The sequence below is a fragment of the Phragmites australis genome, chromosome 5 (genome assembly GCF_958298935.1).
Source record: "Phragmites australis chromosome 5, lpPhrAust1.1, whole genome shotgun sequence".
In the NCBI taxonomy this organism is placed as follows: domain Eukaryota; kingdom Viridiplantae; phylum Streptophyta; class Magnoliopsida; order Poales; family Poaceae; genus Phragmites; species Phragmites australis.
The window spans coordinates 38,807,627-38,830,802 of NC_084925.1; the positions used below are offsets into that span (position 1 = coordinate 38,807,627).

Below are 23,176 nucleotides of genomic sequence, written 5' to 3' on the forward strand. Positions count from 1 at the left end.
GGAAACTATTTAAACGAGTCAACGTCAACGGTTGAGAATGAACCGAAGTTAAACAACTCTAGGCGGGTTACACCGTTGGTGCTCAACCGCAAAAGATCCCGGCGCAATCACTGCCGCTCTGCCAATGGCATTGTGGTAGATACACCAAAAGTCCATGCCCGTTCCTTACGCCCCGAAACCACACGCCGTTACGCCCCTTATTATATACTCCGTGGCGTTCGCTAGCTCTTTTTCAACAGCGACGCCGCGAGTTCGTAACGCCCGTCCCCTCACAAACGCGTAGAGCGAGAAAGCGAGAAGAGAAGAGAGCAGCAAGCCCGCGAAGGGGAGAGAGAGAGCAACCGCACGGAGCGGCACAGATGAAGGCGGAGAAGGCAGCGGTGGGCTTGGCCATCGGCGGCGACGAGTGGCAGTGCCGGAAGCACCCGGCCGCAAGATCCGGCGGTGGGGTGTGCCCGTACTGCCTCCGCGACAGGCTCCTCCGCCTCTGCCCCAACTGCGCGCACGTGCGGCCCTGCCCCTGCACGTCGTGCGCCTCCCCGTCCTCCTCCTCCTCGGCCTCCGGCGACACGGTTGGCCGCGTCCACAGCCTCATCGAGCGGGAGCACCGGATCGCGCGGTCGCGGTCCGTCGCCGCGGGCTCCTCCGTCGCGTTCGCCGCCCCCGCCGCCGCCAGCGGCCGAGGCGGGAGGCGAAAGGCGAGGGTTTGGGGTTGGCCGCCGTTCTGGAAGCCGGCGGCGAGGGACGGAGACGCGGAGCTGGAGGACGAGGAGGGCCTGGGGTTGCCGAGGTCGAGCTCGGTGTCCGCGACGGCCGTGGAGGCGAAGGCTGCGGCGGTTGCGGCGAGAGCGCGGTGGGGGTGGCACTTCCCGAGCCCGCTCAAGGCGTTCCGGCACCGAAGGTCGTCGACGAGCGTGCTGGGGCGGGTGTGAGGTACCTCGAGATGGCCGGAAAGTGGGGGTCATGTAGTCGAGGTGATTAATTATTAGTTAACGCTGGATTAGAGGAGCGATCTCCTTTTCCTTTTGTGGTCGCGTGCCGCTAATTTCATGATTAAGTTAGATCAAACATGGAAGCCTGTAGTTTGGGCGTAATGTGTGCATATACCAGTGGGTGATCACCTCATGCTTCCTCACTTTCGTAGTGTGCTTCTACTACACTTTGTCACACCAAATTGGGTATTTTAATCTCTCCAAGTTGATCTTTTGCTGTACTACTACATTACCCCCATGAACTATTCTGTCATTTGCATTTGCTTTTCTCTGACTACTTTTTCGTTGGCAGAGGAGCAATACACTAATTACACAAGTGCACGCTCGACTGACAGACAAGACCATGCATCGTTAGCAGTAACTACGGTAGTGTAGAATGTAGAGTTAGCATTAGCTTCAAAGGGGAAAAAGAAGGCACCATTAGCGTAGGGTTCATTCATACACCCACCTCTCTAGGTGTACAAGTTTTCCACGCTTGCCAATCTTCGGCGCATGATATTGCACGCTCCATTTTAGGCACTCAACGTTGACGAGTTTTGGGCGCAGAGGGATTAGGTTTTGGTGTTTGGATGGAGATAGAACGGCCTGAAAGGAGCGCTGTTTTCAGGATGTGAAAATTAGCATCGACCTCGGCGTCGGAGCAGGGTAGGAGTAACGCTCCCCATGCCCACCGACAGGCTGGACCCACAAGGCGAATGCAGAGGCAGTAGCCCTGCTTCGCTCTAGCCTCCAGGACTAGCGCGCTGCCTGCCCTGCGGCAGTGCGGCTGCGTGTGCCTCCGCGGCAGACGCAGGTCACGCAGCAGCGAGCACTAATGAGCAGTCACCAGTGGCTCCGGATTTGCCCTGTTCTCTTGCCACCTATCCTACATTAGCGCGCACTCTACCGGTCCATTGATTGGCACTTCAATCCCTGTCAAGATCGCGCTCAATGTTCGCATTGATGCCGTATCATCGATCCACAGCTCTGGCTTTGTTTAGTAGAATCCCTTGGAAGATGCGGGACAGGAGTTCACTGCTGGAGCACTAGTATCTTGTCCTGTTCATCAATGATTAATGAGTAGCCTGTGATACAAGCATGCCCCAGATCTGCTGCGAAACTGCAAAAATCTGACAGACGTAATAGTATCGGTTAAAATAGATAATATATCAATGTATTTATAAATCTAACATATATATATATATATATTTGTTACTCAAACATAAAAAATCGATTTCGATAACTAAATTACCGAAAACAACATGTATCAAATACGGCACTATTTACTATATTCAGCACCTCATGTGCCAAAAACTCATTATATTTTAATACGGTGAACAGAGTCGTATTCGGCACCTCAGATATCGAAAACTCCCTATATTTGAATACGGTGAACAAGGCCCAATTCAGGTGCCAAATACAGGTCGATCCAGCTCACATCGCGTTGGTCGGTGCTTTCAGCGCGGCAGGTCACACCGTTATGCTTTTGCCGCATTTTTGAACGTGTGCTGCCATGTTTCACTATAAGGAAACGAGCAGCACGAGCAAGGGAGGGGAGGAAAAGAGAAGCAGCAGCGCAGCGCGTGGAGAGAAGCAGTAGCATGATGTGAGAAGTAGCAACAGCACGAGGATAGGAGAATCAGTCTGAGACGAGTAGAGTAGTAGTGCGAGTTACAGTAATTACTTAAATTATGTGTTTAATTAATACTTGAAGCAATAATAGTAATTAGAGTAACTAGATTGTTTAGTCCATTCAATTACATTTGTATAATTATTTGCTTAGTTTGATTATATGAATTTGATTATTTGCTTAGTTAATGTAATAGTAATTAGTGTGAATTTGTATAATAGTAATTAACTTGAATTTATATAATAGTAATTATTTACTTAGTCAGAGTAACTAGATTGTATAATAGTAATTAGCGTGAATTTGATTAATCAATGTAATTAGATTATTTAATTAGTTTAATAACATTATGATCTAGTGGTGGCATTTTGTGCTAGTGGTGGTGTATGGTGGTGGCTTAGTGCATGCATGCTCTCCATAGGTGGAAGTAGAGTTTCAGTGCAACGAGAGTAAAGAGAGAAAAAGAAATGGTAAAGGATAAAAAATAATTTTTAAGAAGATTCCAAAAATCTTAGGTTGGAGAGAAAGATTTAATAAAAATCACATTGCACCAAAAAAATATCAAATTATTTTTTTTAATTAATAGTGTATGCATCTGTTTAATTAATATTCTAATTCAATCTATTAAAATAGTGGTGCATATAAGAACTTATATCCTTAGTTAAAGAAAAGAAACAGCTATGAAGTCAAATAGAGTAATATTTTTAGTGTCTTTTACTTATCGTAGACTATTCGTTTTCTCTCTTCAGCTCACTCAGCATAAAAAATCTATGGATAGATTAATAGTGCATTATTAAATGTGAGCACGGAAATTTTGTTATGAACTATAGGCATAAGTAGTATTCACCATAAAAAAGAGATGATCACTCGGGTTGAGAGCGGTATGCTAATGCTTCTGACTTCTAAAAGAGTAAATATGGTGTAAAGAAATCTAGCAAGACTAGTTTTTAAAATAGTTTTGAAGTCAATTTATAACGAGATTGAATATTTGGTCAATATAACTTTCATGTTAATTTAATTAATATTTTAATTCAATATTAATTATTAATTATTTCATTTGAATTCAATATTGATGATTTAATTAGCATTGTTAATACTTAAATATTTAATATTGTCAAGTATAGTACTATTTAATTTGTATTGTTAATTTATTTATTATTTATTAAGGGTTGTAATTAGCTGTGTATCGTATATACATCTAAGTAGTTATTTTATTAGATGTATTTTGTTTAGCAGATAAGGTATGACTTTCCATATTTATTACAGAGAATGTCTCGCGGTTTTGCACGGCATACTCGTAAGAATTCAGAACTAACAACATATAGAGAGTTCGGTGGAGGTACCTAATGACATGGATAGCCTGAAATAACATATTATGAGTCTTTTACGTGTGAACTAGTAATCTCATACTATTGTCTTGGAAGGTGTGTAGCCACAGCTTGTTCCAAACTGCTCGGTCGTTGTCCATATGTTGTTCAAGATGAGAAGGAACAACACATGAGCTTTGTATTCACACAAGACATTGGATGCAGGATGCATGGATGATAAAGCCGTTGGTAACGGGGATGAAGAAGCTGCTAACAATGATAACCTAGTGCCTGTGATCCATTACTTTTGTGGTGTTGGGCTACTGGATTGTATCGTCGTTGAGTATAACACCTTATCTAACTGGGGATACCGGAATAGCAACATCCAGATTAGGCAATAGTTTCGTAACAGAGGGGAGGACATCCACTTCATTAGAAACTATGTTGTAATGACAAGAAGGGTCACAAGTACGCCCGATCTAACCCTACGGAGTATGAGGTCAGGTGTATCAAGCACCCGAATAGTTCTTACTTTGTACCAACACATACACCGATATATGAGAACTATTTTGTGATCAGTAGACACACCCCGCATACATGCAGCGAAGAGACTATTAGGAATGTAAGCCACGTAGTTAATGCAAGGTTCATAGCCCAACTGCTCATCACTCTTGTTGGCACGGACATTTGTTTGTCGCCAAAATCCATTATGGATGAGGTGCAGACTAAGACAGGTATGCTAATCAATTACCATACCGCGTGGCGCGCGAAGCAGAAAGTGTTGAAGATGATGTTGGAAGTTTCGAGGAGTCTTACAAATATGCTACGAGGCTACTGCAGAAAATTGTCATAACGAATCTAGGGACTAGTGGGTCATGACGAATGAACCGATCAAGCTAGATGATGGGTCATACAGCATCACTGATCGATATCTCATTAACTTATTCTGATCTTTTGGACAATGCATCGAAGCTTTCAAACATTGCAAGCCAGTTGTATGTGTTGATGCTACATTTCTAAGCGACAAGTACTATGGTTCGCTTAAGACAGCGATAGCGGCAGATGCAAATAATCAGATCATTCCTATCGCCTTTGCAATGGTTGAGAGTGAAAACAATAATAGTTGGCTATGTTTCCTCACTTTGGTGAGGATAGGTGTTGTAGTAAATAGGGAACAATTTTGCATCATCTCAGACCGCAACAACTACCTTCTGCATGCGTTGGACATGCTGTATGATACACAAATAATTCCATTTCATGGCTTTATGTGGAGAGAAGATGGTGCATGTGACACTTGGGAGTGAATCTGTATACAAGGTACCACAACAAGTCTCTTGTAAAGATATTTAAAGGATTATATCTACAGAACTAGCAGACGAAGTTCAACGAGATATAGAGAGAGTTAAATGAGACCACTCGCAAGATGATGGCAGATCAATAAGCACAAGAGGATCATCTATGAACGCAAATGGTTGGGGGACAAACTATCGTTAGCCATTCACATTCTACGTTTAGCCAGTGGATAGTGGGAAAGCTAGCGGAGTGTTGGGCCCTAATCCATGACACTCACGATGCCAAGTTAGCACATAAAATTTAAATGATCATATTGTACCCTTTTTATGCAAATAGGTCTTCTAAAATTATTGTATCACATGTTAGGTACACCACCATAACAACGAACATAGCGGAGACGTTCAACAATATCCTAAAGTGAGTATGGGGTCTCTCATTGTGTGCCATCATTGAGCTCGCATTCTATAGAATGACGGACTACTTTTGAGACCACGAAAATCATATCTAGAAGAAGGAACAAGACACTCTTTCATCGGACGAGGATCTACGACTTGACCAACAATGAATTCGAGGTCATGTGCCACCGTAGGTATGCTTCAGGGTATAGCGCAGGAGACACCATGCAGCAATGTCAACTTGCGCCTCACGAGGTGAAGTGCATATGCAATAAGCCAAAATTGTATCATATTTCGTGTTGTATGTCTTAGCTACTTACAGGGACATGGGCGGCAATGAAGGATCACAGTGCGTAGCATCGTACTTCATGATCAATATCTTGAGAAATATATAACGTTCAAAGATGAGGTCCTTCAACATCGGAAGTAGCTATAAAACGATCGAGGGGTCTAAGTGGGTACCTTATCCCCAAGCACGACGTACGGATCCCAGAAGGCCTAGAGCCATGAGACTGTAAGGTGACATGGATGAAGCAAATGATGTTGACGGCTTACGCAAGTGCAAACTTTGCAAACAACCTGACCATGACAGAAGGACATGCCCGATCCGATAGTAAACTATCAAGTCACTGTCAAACTGTAGTGTATTAGAATTGTTGCATTTTAGTTTGCTGTTTGAAGTTATTCGCAATCATGATTTGTATTCTAAAATGTTATTCACCTATTAGTTGTACTACTTATTTTGTTATATATCGTTTGGTACTGGCATCACATACGATGTTTTTTTATTGAACCATGAAGCTTGTTATTCACCTATTTATTGAACCATGAATGTTGTAATATATTCTTATTTGTTATTCACATACTTATTGAGTTATGAAGCTTGTAATATATTCTAATTTGTTATTCACCTATTTATTGAACCATGTAGCTTGAAATCATTATCATGGCTCATTGTGGTCTTCCCAAGCTTCTTCAGCAGCGGTACGACGAGAATCATAGGGGATGGATGATTTTCACAGGGCAGCAGGTACAATGATTATATATGATTTTTAATTGTCATGATAATTTGCTACTAACTCAGTACATCTATTAGATATCTTTTGCAGTTGACTGTTGCGAGCCTAGAGTGTCCACGTGATTAAGCAGTTAGATCTTCGATTGCACGAGCCACTCACACGGGTAGTACTACTACCTTTCGCTCTCATGATGGCCGGAGCTCCCATGGCGGGTGGTGGCAGAACACCTCGCTTGCCAATTGAGGAGCCACTGCTCGCAGATCTCGTTGACCGGTGGCGTCCTAAGACGCACATGTTCAACTTTTGTTTTGGGAAAATAGTCATAACATTGAGGGACGTGGTCATGCTGACCAGGCCACCAATCAGGGACGCCCTATTATTAGTTTCACAACTAGCAAAGTAGCAGTGAAAGGTTTATGTTGAGGGCAGGTAATTTTCTGTTACGTAATGTACTTCAAATATTTTAGTGCTATTCAATCTTCATTGACCATCTGCATCTTGTAGATTTTGTGTGAAATATGATAAGAAGGATGTTGGTCTCTCTATGACCTGAATTCATGGGCTATCACAGCTCGGTCTATGCCCACCGGATACGGACGAGGCTACAGTTTTACAACACTATGAGGTGTACTACGTCTTACTGGGAGGTATCATATTCTGCAACACGGCAGATGATTATGTCGTCCCCCATATTGTATGGTTAGTGAGTCAGCTCGCATCACATCCTTATGAGCCAATATCTTACAGTTACGGATCTGTTATGCTCGCTACCATGCACAGAGGATTGTGTGATGCAACCCAGCGATCAAAGGATAGGGGATCAATTATTGGCTGCCTATACCTCTTACAGCTATGGAGTTGGGAGTACCTCCTAGTTTGTCAGCCTTGGGTGTTCAAGAGCTACTATCTAGTCCCCATCTCTGATGGCATTGCAGATAACATGAGGTCTATGATGGGGTATCGGTGGATGCATTCCAGGCTGAGATGGAGTCAACAGCAAGACCATGATAGCAACTCCTGGGTGATCAGTGATTTGAACATCCTTAGCGTCGATCTCGTGGAGTGGGATCCATGGCGTATGGCACGAGTGGCCAAAATTACAATAGGAGGGCTCATCTAATCATATTGTTGGTGTGACTCAGACTTATCGATGACTAAATGATTCTTATTGTAAATGAATAACATGGAAATATATTCTCTTAAGCGTGTATAGAGGTAGTTCGGGTATCGACAAGTGGTGCCAGAACCTCCCTCACGAGACGTCAGTCGGGCGCACGAGTAAGTGTGTTACTGTCGCATTAGTACCTTTGGTGATCTATGTTAATAAATTATAGTTGTTTCGTTCATGTACAGGAGGAGCGTGCAGGGAGGCGAAGGCATGCGAAAATGAGCAACGTGAATACCGAGCACCTATAGAGGTGGACGGAGTCAGCCGCAGTGGATATTGTCGTTCGTACTGGACAATACGACAACACCACATACTAGAAGTACCTTTTGTGGTACCATCCACGTACACGTGCCACCTTACTCAGCCAACTTATAGAGCCAAACCCTAGACCCTTCTTCGAGGATCGTGCCCGCCTTCTTCATGTTGCGGTAATTGTTGTGATACTTATAACGATTTTTATTAGTTAAACCTCTGTATTACTAACATGGTCCTCATCTTATACAAACCGTATAGGCGTACGAGATGCAAACGCAGGTAGAGCAAGCTTGTGGGGAAGGAAGCGGGTCATCAACGTTGGAGGATCAGAACCCTCTCCGAGACCACATGAGGACGAGAGGGTCCCGCTTCCTATCCGCTCCACGTGGTCTAGGTGGTTGTGCCCCGCGTTGGAGGAGGTATGACCTACCAGCCATTGACTCGTCCCGTGCATCCCATACTAGACACTCGTCCGGTGCCCATGATGAACTTGTTCGAGCATAGTCGCGAGAGGCACTTTCTGCTTCGGAGCATTGCGAGGAGTGCACGGAGGCTCCTGCGCCCGAGTAGTGTACACTTGGTTCATAGGCCCCGCAATGGACACAACCTCCTCAAGATATGCTAACACCTCCGTCTATAGCATCGACTCATCACGAAGACATCATTGACTGCACGCAGCAGACGCCTGACTGGAGTAGCTCGCATGATTTGACTGGGCTACTACAATGTAGGCTCCCAGCTTCATCGAGCTCCTCAGCGTATAGTACCCCCAATATCCTGATGCACTTGGGGGTTCACAGTAGTACCAGCAGGGCGAGACTTCAGCACACCAGACTCCGTTAGAGCACGTTCTAGTGGAGTCCACACTGCCGCATGAGGATGCTTCATCATGGTACATGCAAGGCAGAGTTGGCGGAGCAAGATACACGTTTGGTGGAGTTCCCATAGGGCAGGACGTTTATGATGAAGAGCAATGCAACACGAAGAAAGGGCCAGCGCAAGCCGCTAGGATGAGGACCACACACCCACCAGATGTCGACACTCCTGGTGATTACATGCGATGTCGTCGTCATTGAGTCGCTAGTGCACTTGTACTTGTTAATGACACATGTCGTATTGACTTTATTGCCACAGTCATTCCTATTATGTATTTGTCACCGTATTGTTAATTTAATTATTTATATTTATGTAATGTTTGTCAAATAATTCTAGCACACAATTTATATAATGTTTGTCAAACAATTATGATATTTAATACTTGTTTAATGTTCATTAAATAATCAGGGATTCATGCTTTGGTATAGAGCCATAATATTGCGGTGAAGGATCAATAAATCTATAGCGGTATCTTTGAGTACAGGCTCTCCATAGACACATACGACGATCCATATAGCATTTAATGCCTCCTTGCAAGATGTGCGTGAAGGGAAGGATGATCCCTTAAAGAAGAGCAACCTAATTCAAGTCGTGACCAAATTGCTTGCAAGACCTTTCTATTCTACGTTAACCGCTCTGCTCCAACATATAAACACCGAGGACCTTAGGGCCCTCTTGCACGAGCAGCGTCAAACGTATCTCAGTGTGTACGAACTAGCTGACTATCCTTCTATTCTAGATTTCTTCTCTAGGAGGCAAAGAATGATAGTGATGTTGCCCGACCTGTTGATCACCCTACTTATATTTTTTTCATTGATTTGAATGCTCCTCTTTTGCATTAGGCATTTCCGAAAGACACACAGTTGATCAACAAAGTTATCACAAACTTCTTGGTGACATATATGCTCTTCAGCGGGGGTGTCATTCTTGTTTCGCGTAGAAGACGATGACGGTCAGCAAACCTAAGGGGTACAAGGGCGCCCTCTACTACTCATCCAGAAAATGACGAGGATGATTATTTTATGCCCCTAATTCCTCGACATTCCAGCAACAATACAGAAGAAGGTTCAATGATCACTATAAGAGGATGTTCGTGCACCACATCAAGATGACGTGCAACCGACATGGAAATAAGACATGCTACTACCGTGATAGCTCAAGATGACGACGACGAAGATTTCATACCACAAGAATCCCTCTCTTCGAGGCCTCCATCTCCGGAGAACATTGATGACCCTGAAAATGCTGGTAAATTTTCTAGTACCCATCCTTAAAACTTTCCATTACCACCTCGAAGATGATAACTATCTTACCCTGATAGTATTGACTGGTATAACTGTCATTCTTCCGCTAATATGCGTCACCACTTTCCCCCGCCATCTTGACATGATCTAGGTATTAAACATCTATGAACTACGAACTATGCAAATAGTAGGCATGACAATTTATTTTGTTTACGAACTATTTGTCTAATCAATGTGATGGTAAGTTTATTATATTAACGTACTATCCAAGTAAAAAAATTCCAACATATGAAAGGTATTTGTGAACTCAGGCTTTAGACACGTCAATGTATCACCAGCACCTCAGGGACTAATATTAATTACAACTCTAAAATCAACAATATAATTGTATTAACTGTTCAACCTCGTGTTGTACTTACTTTAGGATGAATGCTTAAAGCAAGCTTCGACTTTAGATTAAGATCAAAGGAATAGATGTTATTTCTACGCACATTCAAAATCAACAGCTTTCACAGGGAATGCTTTCATAGGATTCTATACCTCATACAGAGGCAACAATAATTTATTGCTGAAATTTTACAGAACGAAATGACCATACCAAGTAACAGTTTTCACATGGAATCTTTGATAAGCATAAAAGCCATAACTTTTTTAGTTTTCATAAGGAATCCTATGCTCCAGGCCTCAACCAAACACATGCACTCAGTCCATGCACCAGCCATCAGCCATCATAAATAACCCCACTCTCATACATAGATAAACCACTCCTTCCTCACCTCTCTCACCTGCAATATTTTCCTTAGCTTCACCAAGCCCACCTAAGAAATATTGGGAGATTTTCATCCCCCGGGGGGTCGAATCGCCGATGTGCTTCTATGGCGACTCTTGCAGACTTCGCGAGTCACAAGGTATCTCCTACACCTATAGCCTACGCTTCTTCATGTGTGCCAACTAACTGTACGATAAGCTTCGATATGTATCATATGAGTACCCACCGGTATTGACGTATATCACTAATGTGACACTTTTTGTACAATTTTGTATATTGTCCTATTAATCCATCCTCTTATTTTATTTGTCCAGCCTCCTCCGCCTATCTATAATTTCATGGAATGGCTGGATATGGAGCAAATATGCACCAGAAGCGGTTGGTCGATATGAGCATACGGTGGAAGAGAGAAGCGTACGAACGCCGAAAATACGAGCAATAATAGAAGGAACTACGACTCAAGCGTCAAGAGGAGAAGCATATGAAGAAGATAGCCAATGAGCGTACCGCGGCTGAGGCACGCGAAGCATAGAGTGAAAGAAAGCGGGAGAGAGCCCATCGCGCTAAAGCGAAGGGCGCTGATGCCATGCGAAAGGGTAAATATTCTAGATGCACTCAGTAGAGAGCATCTATTGTAACCCGGACTATTTTCATTTTCTAAGGCATGTTTAGTTTAGCAGCGACACGCTATTAAGTTAGTCTTTAGGTGTACCGTATATGCCAACGTTTGTTGTCGTCAGCTCTTTATGATTAGGATCCATTCGTGCAGCGACGAAAAATATCATATCGCATGTAATGTTTATCAGCATATGTAATATCTATACCAGGTTATATGATAATCGTACTTCACAACTATCATTGTTCGACAAATTAGATTTTGTATTCTTCCAACGTTTCTTCTCTAAAAAGTTATCTACATAAATACATTAAATAAATAATAAAAATATCGATAAAATTACGTTGAAGCAAATTTACACACACTCACTCATCTAGCTCCTTTCTTTATTTATTCGCTCATATCCTGATAAAACTAAATTGTACTATAAAACCAACCCGCTCGTATTTTATAGTAAAATACGACAGCTCGTAGATTAAAAAAATGACAAAAACAAAATGACACGACACGACATGGCCATCGCACCGAAAGCACCGACCAGATGTGACGTGAGCAGCTGGCCTGTATTCAGCACCTGAGAGGTGTCGAATACGACCATGTTCACTATATTCGATGCTAAATACATGGAGTTTTTAAGTACCTGAGATACCAAATACGGTGAGCAGTGCCGTAAGTACCAAAAACAGAAGTTTTCGGTACCTCTGGTATCAGAATCAGTTTTTTAATATTTAAAATGTCAAATATATATACTAAATTTATAAATACATTGATATATTATCTATTTTTAAACACGGGGAGAAAGCGTCCGAGGCTCGGAACACTCTAGAGACCCAGACGGCGGTCACGTCCGCCGCTCGGTAGGCGCCCCGTCCTCGTCTCGTCAACTCGGGCGTGGATTTGCGATGGGGGCACGCTGGTGTACCGTGCGCCCAGACGAATATCGTGATGTACCGGGTTGGGTCCGCGCCGAGTTGGAACCTCGCGTCCTGCCGCGAAACGCCAATCCGCCATCATCCTCACAGCTCCCTCTCGTCTCCCAGTGCGTCCAGCTGCTTTCATATCAGATCAGTGGAGAAACACAGATGCTTGATTTCACTGACGAGCAATAGTCCGGCGAGGTTAACGTCTCGTCCGCTCGTCAACATTACCTGACCATCTTATGAACGCCCAGTCTACACTGACCCAGCTGAAAACCTCGTCCTCAAACATGAATCTAATCTATCAGCAGCACTACTACGGGAAAACGATGAAAAGAACACACGATCTCGTTGCTCCTAGCTAGCAGCAGGTTAGGATATCCACGGTAGATGCATCGAGTGGCCGCTGACCACAGCTCTGACAGCCGCCTGAATGGTCATGGATGGGCGAGAGCAAAATGGACCAGTGCAGCTTTTGTCCGCCGCGCGCGAGAGAACATTCAATTTACAGCCCCTCACCGGTCACCACCACCCACCCGAGGGGAGAAACCCGAAGATAGGAGAGAGGAGGAGGGACAATCCCGCCTGACACCAACATGATGTTGCCTTGCTCATCGAGCCTGTCGTACGGCGAGAGCCCACGGCACCGTCCGATCCTATCGGCCGTCCGTTTCCACTCGATATCGAGGCCCTACGAAAACCATGGGCCACGGAGCGGGTACAAACAGTGAGATCTGGAATCAAATCCGTGCCACAGGCTACATGAAACAGTGAGCCTGTTCTGTTGCGACTGGATGGTCGCACCTGTGTGCGATTATGGAGACAAACACTGTCAAACTGAGATGGCACACGCTTTACAGGTCAAAACACTTCGAGATTAGAGTGCACTAAAAGAGAAGCAACCTTTTAGCGATGGGTCAGTGTACTCCTGTGAGAAAGGAGTCGTCATTGTTCAAAAGAAGAAAAAAAAGAGAAAGGAATTGTTGGTCTGAGAAAAAAGGGAATGGGTTTTCAGTAATGGTGCATCGTGTCCTTCACCTAAAAACGACAGGAGCAATCTAGACTAGGGGGTTTCAGTATTGCACGCTGGCTTTCAGTTTCTGTTTTCGTTTGGACTAAAAATAGACGTTTGTAGCCCCTTAACGTCAAGCTCATTGCACACAACAGTTGTAGATTCCGACCCACTGGGTACAACAACATACAGCAATTGCCCTACATGAAACAGCGAGGCAATTCATGATTCATTGCGATTTGATGATCACACCTGTGTGCGATTTGATGATCACACCTGTGTGCGATTATTAAGACAAAAGCTGACATGGCATAACCAGCTTCAACACACTTGACACTATACAGGTCAAGATACGTCACATGAAAATTAGAGTGCCGTAACTCAGAAGCAAGCCACTCGCTGATTTTATATCATAGAAAGATAAGAAAGGAACCGCTGATCTGAAAAAAGATGGAACGACCTTCAGTAATGATGCATCTTGTCCTTAACCTAATACCGCCAGTAGCGATCATGACTCAGGAGGTTTCAGTAATGCATGCTGATTTACAGTTTCAGTTTCCATTTTAGACTAAAAATAGGGCATGTTTCTAGTTCCCTACATCAAGCTCAATGCAAAAAAATAAGTGTACTGAGCAATTCACCCTTGTGCTATCACTCTTCAACAACAGAATCTATAATTTGGCCCGGTGGAAAAATTAGGAACATTGTACCCGTGAAGACATGAAGTGGAATTTTTTTAGGTTAAAGTAGTCCCATCTATTGAACCTCTTTGGAGCTATATTTATCATGAGAAAAGAACTAATTTCGTATTCATGACCTCAGTCACCAAGAATTACATCTGGAAATGGCGCACACGTATCTGTTGTAGCGGAAAGTGGCAAAGTGCCATTGTAAGTGGCGCATTGTGGTTTGGTACGGTCTGTACCTGTTGATCAATGGGGCTTCAGTTCCCTCAAATGTCAGGCCCTGGAAATGATAAATACATAACATCATCAATTTATCATACAGTTTCTTACAGAACCTCCCAACATATATGTGCTCCAAATAATAATCAAGAGTAGAAAACATAAGATTATGTCGAATCAATTAGGTGCCTGAGTTCAACTGAATTGTCTTTACCATTTGGAAGGATGATCTATGCCAAGGCCATTGCCAGGTGGATCGGGACCTCCACTGCAGAGGATCAACAGTGATGTGCATTAGGGAATATTACCGCCGTCGGATCAAAATCTGGCGATTGAGATGAAAATGCTACAGCATCTATGAACAGTAGAAATTGACGCTATAGTGAACGGAAGTACTGTTGCTGTAGTACTTTACTACAGTAATTACAATTAATTAACACAGGTACTGTAGCATCAGACACATTACATTGTTCAAACAGTAACTCTCTGCAATAGTCGCGATTATGTCAGAGGATCCAGATCCATTGCAGGTAAGTAGCATACCCTTAAATCTTGTAAGGTACTCCTGAAATACAAGAGAGCACAGAGAATTTAAGACGGAGTATGGAGAGGATAATGTAAGTGACAGCTGTCTGGCTAAAAAACAAGAAATCTTACACGCCAAGTATATTGATTGATCTCATAACAGCCGGAACGGTCGTATTCTAGTCGCTTAGCTGGATCACTTAAAACTGAAAAAGAAGAGAACCAAAGAGATAAATTAGTAAAGTACATAACAACAGGTTCATCATTGTGCGTAGTTGTGATTTTATCCACTATTATTTCTGGGAATAAGGAGGATTTAAAGACTACCAGTGTCTAAGTAATACAGACAGGAAGAATACCCTTATATGCTTCACTAATCTCCTGAAATTTAGCTGTGACATCATTATCACCCTTATGCTTGTCTGGATGCCACATCTACGAAGGAAGCATGAGTTACAATGAGTTGATCTACAAACCTCCTTTGCGTGGATAATACAGAATACTAGCTTGAAGAACAGAGGTTGGGCAACAGCTTACCAAAGCTAATCTTCTATAGCTCAATTTGATGGTGTCATCAGACGCATCATAGTTAACCAACAGAACTTTGTAGTAGTCCTGCGATCACAATGACGTTCATGAGATGAATATAGTGGATAAGACAGAATGAATAAAAATTTGGATTACTGTAACTGTGTGAGAACCCTATGACATATTACAAGGAACATTATTCAAAATATGGATGGCATTATAGCCCACAAAGAAATAAGAACCATATAATATAATAAAACGGATCAACTAAGTCTAAGAGTGCTGTTAAAAGAAAAAGAGTGCCCATATGACAGTACAAAATGCGCCTGTTGAAGATATGCTTGATGGGTCTTGTATGGGATAGGCCTTGTGCATTTTCCATGAGAAAGTCAGAAAGATATATTCAGTTGTATGCCAATTTGTTTCATGGCTTTCACACCCCTTTTGACCTGCCCATATGACAGTACAAAATGCGCCTGTTGAAGATATGCTTGATAGGTCTGGTATGGGACAGACCTTGTGCATTTTTCATAAGAAAGTTAAAAAGATATACTCAAATCTGTTTGGTAAAGCTTTCAGAGTAGTTTCTCGACTGAAATAAGAGTAGCTCTGTCAAACAACAACTTTAATCTTTTAGCTCTCTGAGTGAAACCCGTGATAGTGATTCTTTGAAATAAACTAGAAGCTGAAGAGCTAAAAAAAACAGCTTCACCCGATTCGCTTCCCGCATAAAATCACTTCCTCCATATAGTTTATTCTAGATAATCACTTTTAATCATAGAATCATTTCCCCAGAAAATCACTCTCCGCAGATAATTTGAATCGAAGAGAACTCTACTTAAACATACCCTCAGTTGCATACCAATTTGTTGCATGGCTTTCACACCCCTTCTGACCACCAGAAAAACATTAAAACATTTAACAACACGACTTAAATTCACATAGTAGATAGCATTTGCTAAAGAAACAATTCGGTCGAAGCCTCACAGTTGCCAAGGATCCTGTTGGTGCCTATTCATTTTTCGGCAAGTCACAACTCACAACAGGTGTGGCTTGAGGCAGGAAGACGTATGGTAGTCAAATTGATTTAGGCGAAGGAAACAGTACCAATCAGTTTCTAATGCAAATAGGTTAAGTTGGTAAAGAACCTAATTAAAAAACGACGAGCTCACAGTTTTTCTACCGCGTTAAGATCATCAGAGAGCCAATTTAACAGGGGTCCTGCCAAGTAAGAAACCTTGCACTTTGGAAGCCTGGGCAACAGTACGCAAAGGTGAACGCTGTACGGGATCATTAAAAAACACTGTACCGGGAGCACAATTTAAGCATTGCTTCGACACGTGAGCATTATTGAGTGAGGGCATGATTTGTTCCATTAAACAAGGAAAGTTGATTTTCTGGGAGGCTCTGCTTGCAATGTGAGCCAAATTCTCTCTCCTCCACTAAGGATTTTCTTGCCCGCTAGAGAGGTTAGGAAATGATAGGCAAGGGAACCAAACAAGCCCAGAATGACAGGTCAAGCTTGCAACAGTTAAGATCCATCCATAATTCAGAAGACACGAAGATAATCAATTCATCTAGCGATACCAAAGCCGGCCCTGGCTAACAGAGTTCTCATGGTAGCCAACTAGCCATTGTCTGGTTCATGAGTCATGACCAAACTACATCTAAATAGGGACCATTTTGGCCGCTGCGTTTCTGATCAGCACTAAAAATAAGCAAATTTGCATATGTTGTGAGGAAAGGTTAACTGAAAGCTATCGGACATGTACGAGAATAAGAGTATGACAGCCGCAAACTGGGATGCTACAAATCAGCAGGCTAAAGAAGTCACTCGCCACAGTTGAGCAAGCCTAAATTTGGCCACTTCCAAACCAACCATACATGATACAATCCTGTGCTCTCCCTAGCGAGGCAGCACTCGGCAGCAAAGCAATACTACTAGTACAGTAGCGCCAAAATTAGTTGCGGGCAGATCACGCACGAAAAAGCAGCTCTGAATACCAAATTGAAATATGCATCGGTTTGTGTACGATGAGTTATTGATAATATTAGATTTAAGATGATTTTAGTTGGTATGAGCTTGTTTGTGCATGATTTTATTTATGGCTAACCTGTTTCAGAGTCCAGAAAAAAATACCTCATCGAAACATCCGGTGTGTGAGTTCTTGACCACATCGGATAGTCCGGTGGTACGGTGAAGTGAGCACCAGAGTATTTTTAGTATCGAAATAGAAATATAAGCAAACACCGGATAGTCTGACGTTTCAATGTGAACAATGGAGGATATTGTCGAACTTTTTGTTGTAGAGAAGTTGTAGAAGAGTGGTTCGATGAATTTACACATGCTGGATTATCCGGTGATGGGCATGATATCACTGTAAGTTTTCACCGGACCTTCACCGGACCTTTTCTTGCATAGCAAAAATTTTCTGGAACAAATAGTGCTACAATCACTTGATGGTCTGGTGTTCAGAGGCAAAACACGCTGAATCATTCGGTGTTCACGTTTTCAGTACAATGTATTTTGAACTGATGATTTATGATTTTGGTTTTGAACTAACTTGGTTTGGAGTTGGACAAACATGTTTGCTTGTCTCATGATGTGTAAGTGATGGATGCAACTTGGCGGTCAACGGCGGGATGATCGGGGCCAAGCGGAGGCTTAGTGCCGGACGATCAAGAAGTTCGAGCGGAGTTAAGGGTGATCCTAGCTGTACACGTGGAGATCAAGTAAAGTATGAAACAGATGATGAAGATGACGTGTTGACAAAATAAAGTAAAGGGAATACTAATGCAAGTGACAAGACGGCATGAGGGATCAGGAGCGGGAGAGACTAGTCAACGGTCAAGATCGCAAGACGGAGGACACGCGTCATTATCGGACCGCTCGCTTCAGGTGGAAGCAAATGGCGACCAGTCACTCTTTTATAAGTGTGTTAGGGTTTCGCAGTTTGGCCTCAAAACCGTGGGAGGATTGAAGGAATATATGGCACCATCGCGAAGCTTATGTCGAGACGAAGCTAAATCATAAAGGCGTCATAGCTGTCTGATTAATGAAGAAGAATATAGACCAGAATGTCCTCGGTGGTAAGTAATAGTGTACTACAAAAGATGAGTATTTTAAGAAAAAACTATGAAACTTAGGGGTCAAATTTCTTAAACAAATAAATAGAGAGGTATGACTATAAGAGAACTTCAACCAGTCACTTGAACCCCTTGTGTCACTCATTTGAGAGCCTAGTGGTAGAGTTTTAGAGGAAAGAAAGATAAGTACTTAGCCTACGTAATAAGTGAGAGTTTTTAAGACAAAAATTATTACAATATGTTTAAAATAGGGTTGATCTCTTTGAGCAATAAAGCTTATATTTTGCATATGCTTGAATTGCTCTTCTTCTAGTCTCTTTTTATTGTTTCCTTTGCAAATTTGCAAGTTTTTTTTAATGATTTTTTTTTTGATTTTTGTTTTTATCTTTGAGCTGTGATTTTTCAACCTTAAAAAGTTATTTTTTTATTATAGGTATAAATATTTATATACTCATGTATTTGAGAGAGTATTGAATCCTCTTATCTTTACTTCTTTCGGTGATTGTTTTTTCTTTATTTTTCGTTCAAGTTTTAAACTTTTATACTTAAAGACACATGGAATTGTTGAGCCTATAGTTCATATTTCATTTGTGAAGTTATATTACTTTGGAATTTTTTTTCTCGTTTCGCTCCTCCAAAATTTATAATTCTGTTGGTACGTTTTTAAAAAACATTAAGTAAATAAGAAAAAATCATCTATCTTACAAAATATTTATAAAATACCTATTCACCCTTCCTAATCATCGTTCTCAGTCTCCGAGCCTCCGGCTCCAAACTCAAACCAACCAAAAAATGGCGCAGACTCTATCCGCCTTTCCTGCCAAAGTACACCACGATTAGCCATTTCTCTCCCAACACTTCCAATGATGGAAACAACGGCCTCTTACCCCAAAAATTCCTTTCTAAACAGGCGGTATTAATCCAAATCCAGTGCGGCCCGCGTGTTCGAACTGAAGCTGTGGAACAAACAAATACAAGGTAACACACTTGATACTTCCGCTCGTGCGTTGGGAGTCCCGGGTCCCGCTTGGCGGATTTGGGAGGGAATTGGAGTCGATCGACCGATAGGTGGGTGGGATCGGAGCTCTTGTTACTTCCTCAATTTTTTTCCTCTGTTTTTTTTTTTTTTTGTCTGATGGGATAAGGAAAATAATCTTACATCTTATGTATTTACGGTTTAAATCTATTTTATAGTGGCATATAATAGTAATTATTATAAAATTTATAATGAAATTAAAGAAAATTATAGTATTTACAGTGCTGCCCTCGGCCGCAGCAGGAGTGGTTGTTGAGCTGCCTCAGAGCAAATGTGCAGCATTTAGCTGGATTGGACCGAGATGTATCTGATACTAGTAAAAGTTTTATTTTTTTCCTGTAGGTTACAGGAATAAATTTCCCTAAAAATGGTTTGGAGAGACAAATTGTTGGAAGCAAAGATACCAATCAGCAAAGGAAAATACGAAAGAATGCTGAATTCCGTCGTTGTAGAATAGAATCCATCACCAGTCAACCAGGGACGCCAGGCACGACTAAAAACAGATAATGTCTCTTGAAATTTACAAAATGAGTTTTACACTCTTCAGTAACTTCTATCATACTGTACCTTGATTCCCGTTTGCCCAGAAAGATTATCTTAAGTAACTTGCACTCCATGCCCCCTGTATCAAGTATGAGGGTCACTCAATTGTATTTTTCGAAGTGTACACAGATTGTCAGTGTGTTCTGGATTTTCAGTTGGAAAATACAGTATCCCAATATCCAATATGGATGAATTTTCACATTAAACGGCCAGCGTACTGTGCTCGAGGGTGTTTTTGCTGCAGCTGGGGCCACTGCACGAAGAACTGATCAGCTATCCGTAGCTTGTACAACAGTAAACCGCTCAATGAAAGCTTCCTCACTCTTGCAATGCTTTCAATGTAGAAAATGGAGGACCATCCCAAACCAAACACCTACAGAATGAAAGCAATCCAAAACTCGATATAGACTGGAAAGTATTGCATCAACTTGAAATTTGGGACGAACAACTTATTAAATCGTTCTATAAGATTAACAAAGAGAAAGGCAGTGGTCTTGCACTGCATTAAGTAAGCGAGTATAGAAGCTAGGATGTCAGGCTACCTTCAGAACGAAAGCAGAGACGCACAGAGGGAAGCATGTCCCTGGACCATTGCAAAATATCTGCAGGGGTAACAAATATTTAGTATCTTTGAGCTCATAATGTGCAATGGATGCTGACAAATTTGAGCAGGGTACACACCACTTGTGGTCTGATTCTTATTACTAGCCACATAGCATGCAATGTAGCAAGCAATGTTGTTGCAATGGAGGTAATGTAAGATTGGCCTACTTCACGACTACGGTATATCTGCATGAAGTGGGCGTCATTGATGGTCATCTCTCCATCACTCTGAAAATGCATAAACTAGAATCATATTCCATAATGTTTAAGAAAGTTCTAGCATATCTAATTCAACAAAGCAAGGTAATTGGCCTCCACCTGAATCAGTGACTGCTCATAGAACTGTGCCTTTTTAAGACTCATGTTATCAGTAAGTGCAGCCACATAGTACCTTGGCGTGAACCTATCCTTCTGAAGGGCTGTTACAATATTCATTATTTCTGCAGTATGCCCTCCTAAGAATCAAATTCATAAATTAATAGATACTCCATCATGCTTACGGACACTTAAGAATACTCTGAGTAGTTCTCCAAGAGCATGCAGTTCCAGAAAAATAGCAAAAAAAAAAAATAGTAAAATGCTGTTATAGTATTTACAGTTTAGCTTATGTACTATGCACTGTGATCAAATGTGCAGGAAGAGCATGGAACATAATTTTCAAAAGAAAAAAAAAGGAGTTGACCGCATATACATCTGTTTTTTCTTTGGAGATATATGCATTGAAAGACCAAATCATGATAACATCCAGACAATATCAGCACTACAACTGAACATATGCCGGTGCACACTACATAAGGACAGAATGAAAATGCAGCTAAGACCATGTGCATCTTTCGTAAAACAGATTAACCAATAAAATATGATCCTACACCAACTCGGTATAAATCATGTTTAGGAATTTGGATCCCCTGTGAAGTAACAAATGTGGTTGAAAGAGTTACTTATTAGGCAAATATGCCATTTTGTAATAACAGACATTATGTACTAAACTCGTTGTTTAGTTTCCAAAAGCAGAACTGCTGCAGCACAAATGTCCTGGTTGGCTGGGGTTACCGTACTGCTGTTTGACAATACTTCCTCTGGTTGCAAATGTAGGTTATTTTAGCCTCCTCAACTATTCTCTAAATATAAGTTATTCTCAAACTTCTATGCACTTTTTTCTCTTTTTTTTTCCCGTCTTGCCCTTGTTTAATAAATGCTACTACTCTCACAAATAAATGAGTTATCTTTTCCAATACAGAATAAATGAAGGACAATAAGGTTATTTGTTCTGTTTTTTTAATCCTTGTGCACAAGTCTAAAACGACTTACATTTGCAATCAGAGGTAGTATAAGATTTCGACCAACGATCAAGAACCTAACTGTCAATCGTGATTAAGTGACGAAGTAATTCCCATATGAACTTGCAGGTACCTACAACTATCCAGTATCGCTAACTCTTGGAACTCATGTCATGCGCTTTCGCTACTGTTTCATGCGCCAGATAACCATATTTTATAACTGACCACAGCCCACAGGTGCTTGACGGCAAGACGAACTCACCGGACCCGAGGACGATGAGACACCGCAACCCTGCGGCGTGAGGCCTCGACAGCGGTTGACCGCTGCGCCAAAGCACGTAGAAGAAGCGGACGGTGAGCAAGGAGACAAGTACCGGAAGGGCACAGCACGCGGCCGTCAGGGCGTCGAGCCCCATCTGCGTCGAAGCGGCAGAGGGTGGAAACGAGATCCGCGCAGCCGAGGGGATTACTGGGAGGGAGATCCGGCAAGGGGTGGATCCCTGCGGGCTCTGCGAGGTGGGGGGCTGCGCTGCAGGGGCGGGCAGAGAGCTGGCCGAGAGGGACGCGATGAAGGCGTCGGGACGGCGGCGGGCCGGCAGGGTGTAGCGGTGTAGGCGAAAGGAAAGGTCAGTGGGTGTGGAGAAACAGGAATGGACGTGAGCCGTTGGATCTCGCCTTCGACGGATGCGGCCGTGAGTAGCCAGTGGATTAGTTCACGTCGCCTAAGGACATGCACATTAGTATAGTTATAGCATCTAGCCTCCTAATAAGAGTAAGAGTTTCGATGATTAATAATAATTGTATTATTGTGATTAATATATATATTTTGAAGAAAATTAAAAAAAATTAGTTCACAATGATTGAATGATTTTTCTGGTCTCATGAAATTCTATTTATCGATCAAAGGATATTTACGTCAAAATTAAGGATCTTTTAGTTCTAAGTGTCACGAGATGATGAAGGACACTTAGAGTAGACATAGGTCTTTTTTTTATCTTTTGACTGTATTATAAAGGGGGCTAAGTGTTGTAGCTTAATATAATTGAGTCTAGATATAGTTGAATGCACACTTGCGAAAATCTAGTACTGGGTGGCTCAAAAAGTCTATATGTGAGAAGTTGAGAAGTTAGAACTCAAAATCAATTGAATTGGACGAGTTTCAGGAAGTTTGTTCTCACCGGATTGTCCGGTGTGAGAAGG

At 42.2% G+C, this 23,176-nt stretch overlaps 2 protein-coding genes and 1 pseudogene across 2 annotated transcripts; 1 reads left to right on the forward strand and 2 right to left on the reverse strand.

The window, feature by feature from the left end:
* The first annotated feature begins 240 nt into the window (after positions 1-240).
* On the forward strand, positions 241-1,254 carry LOC133919552 (uncharacterized). Its single transcript, XM_062363975.1, has one exon. It carries the CDS (start codon positions 360-362, stop codon positions 930-932), a length of 573 nt encoding a protein of 190 aa, XP_062219959.1. The 5' UTR covers positions 241-359; the 3' UTR covers positions 933-1,254.
* Positions 1,255-14,401: 13,147 nt separating this feature from the next.
* LOC133918044 (uncharacterized) lies at positions 14,402-16,302 on the reverse strand (annotated as a pseudogene).
* A 3,742-nt stretch (positions 16,303-20,044) lies between these two features.
* LOC133919553 (uncharacterized) lies at positions 20,045-22,663 on the reverse strand. The gene is made up of 5 exons (XM_062363976.1): positions 22,239-22,663; positions 21,015-21,151; positions 20,775-20,924; positions 20,636-20,695; positions 20,045-20,466 (listed from the first exon to the last, which is right to left on the reverse strand). Exons 1-5 carry the CDS (start codon positions 22,390-22,392, stop codon positions 20,290-20,292), a joined length of 678 nt encoding a protein of 225 aa, XP_062219960.1. The 5' UTR covers positions 22,393-22,663; the 3' UTR covers positions 20,045-20,289.
* Between the last annotated feature and the right edge of the window lie 513 nt (positions 22,664-23,176).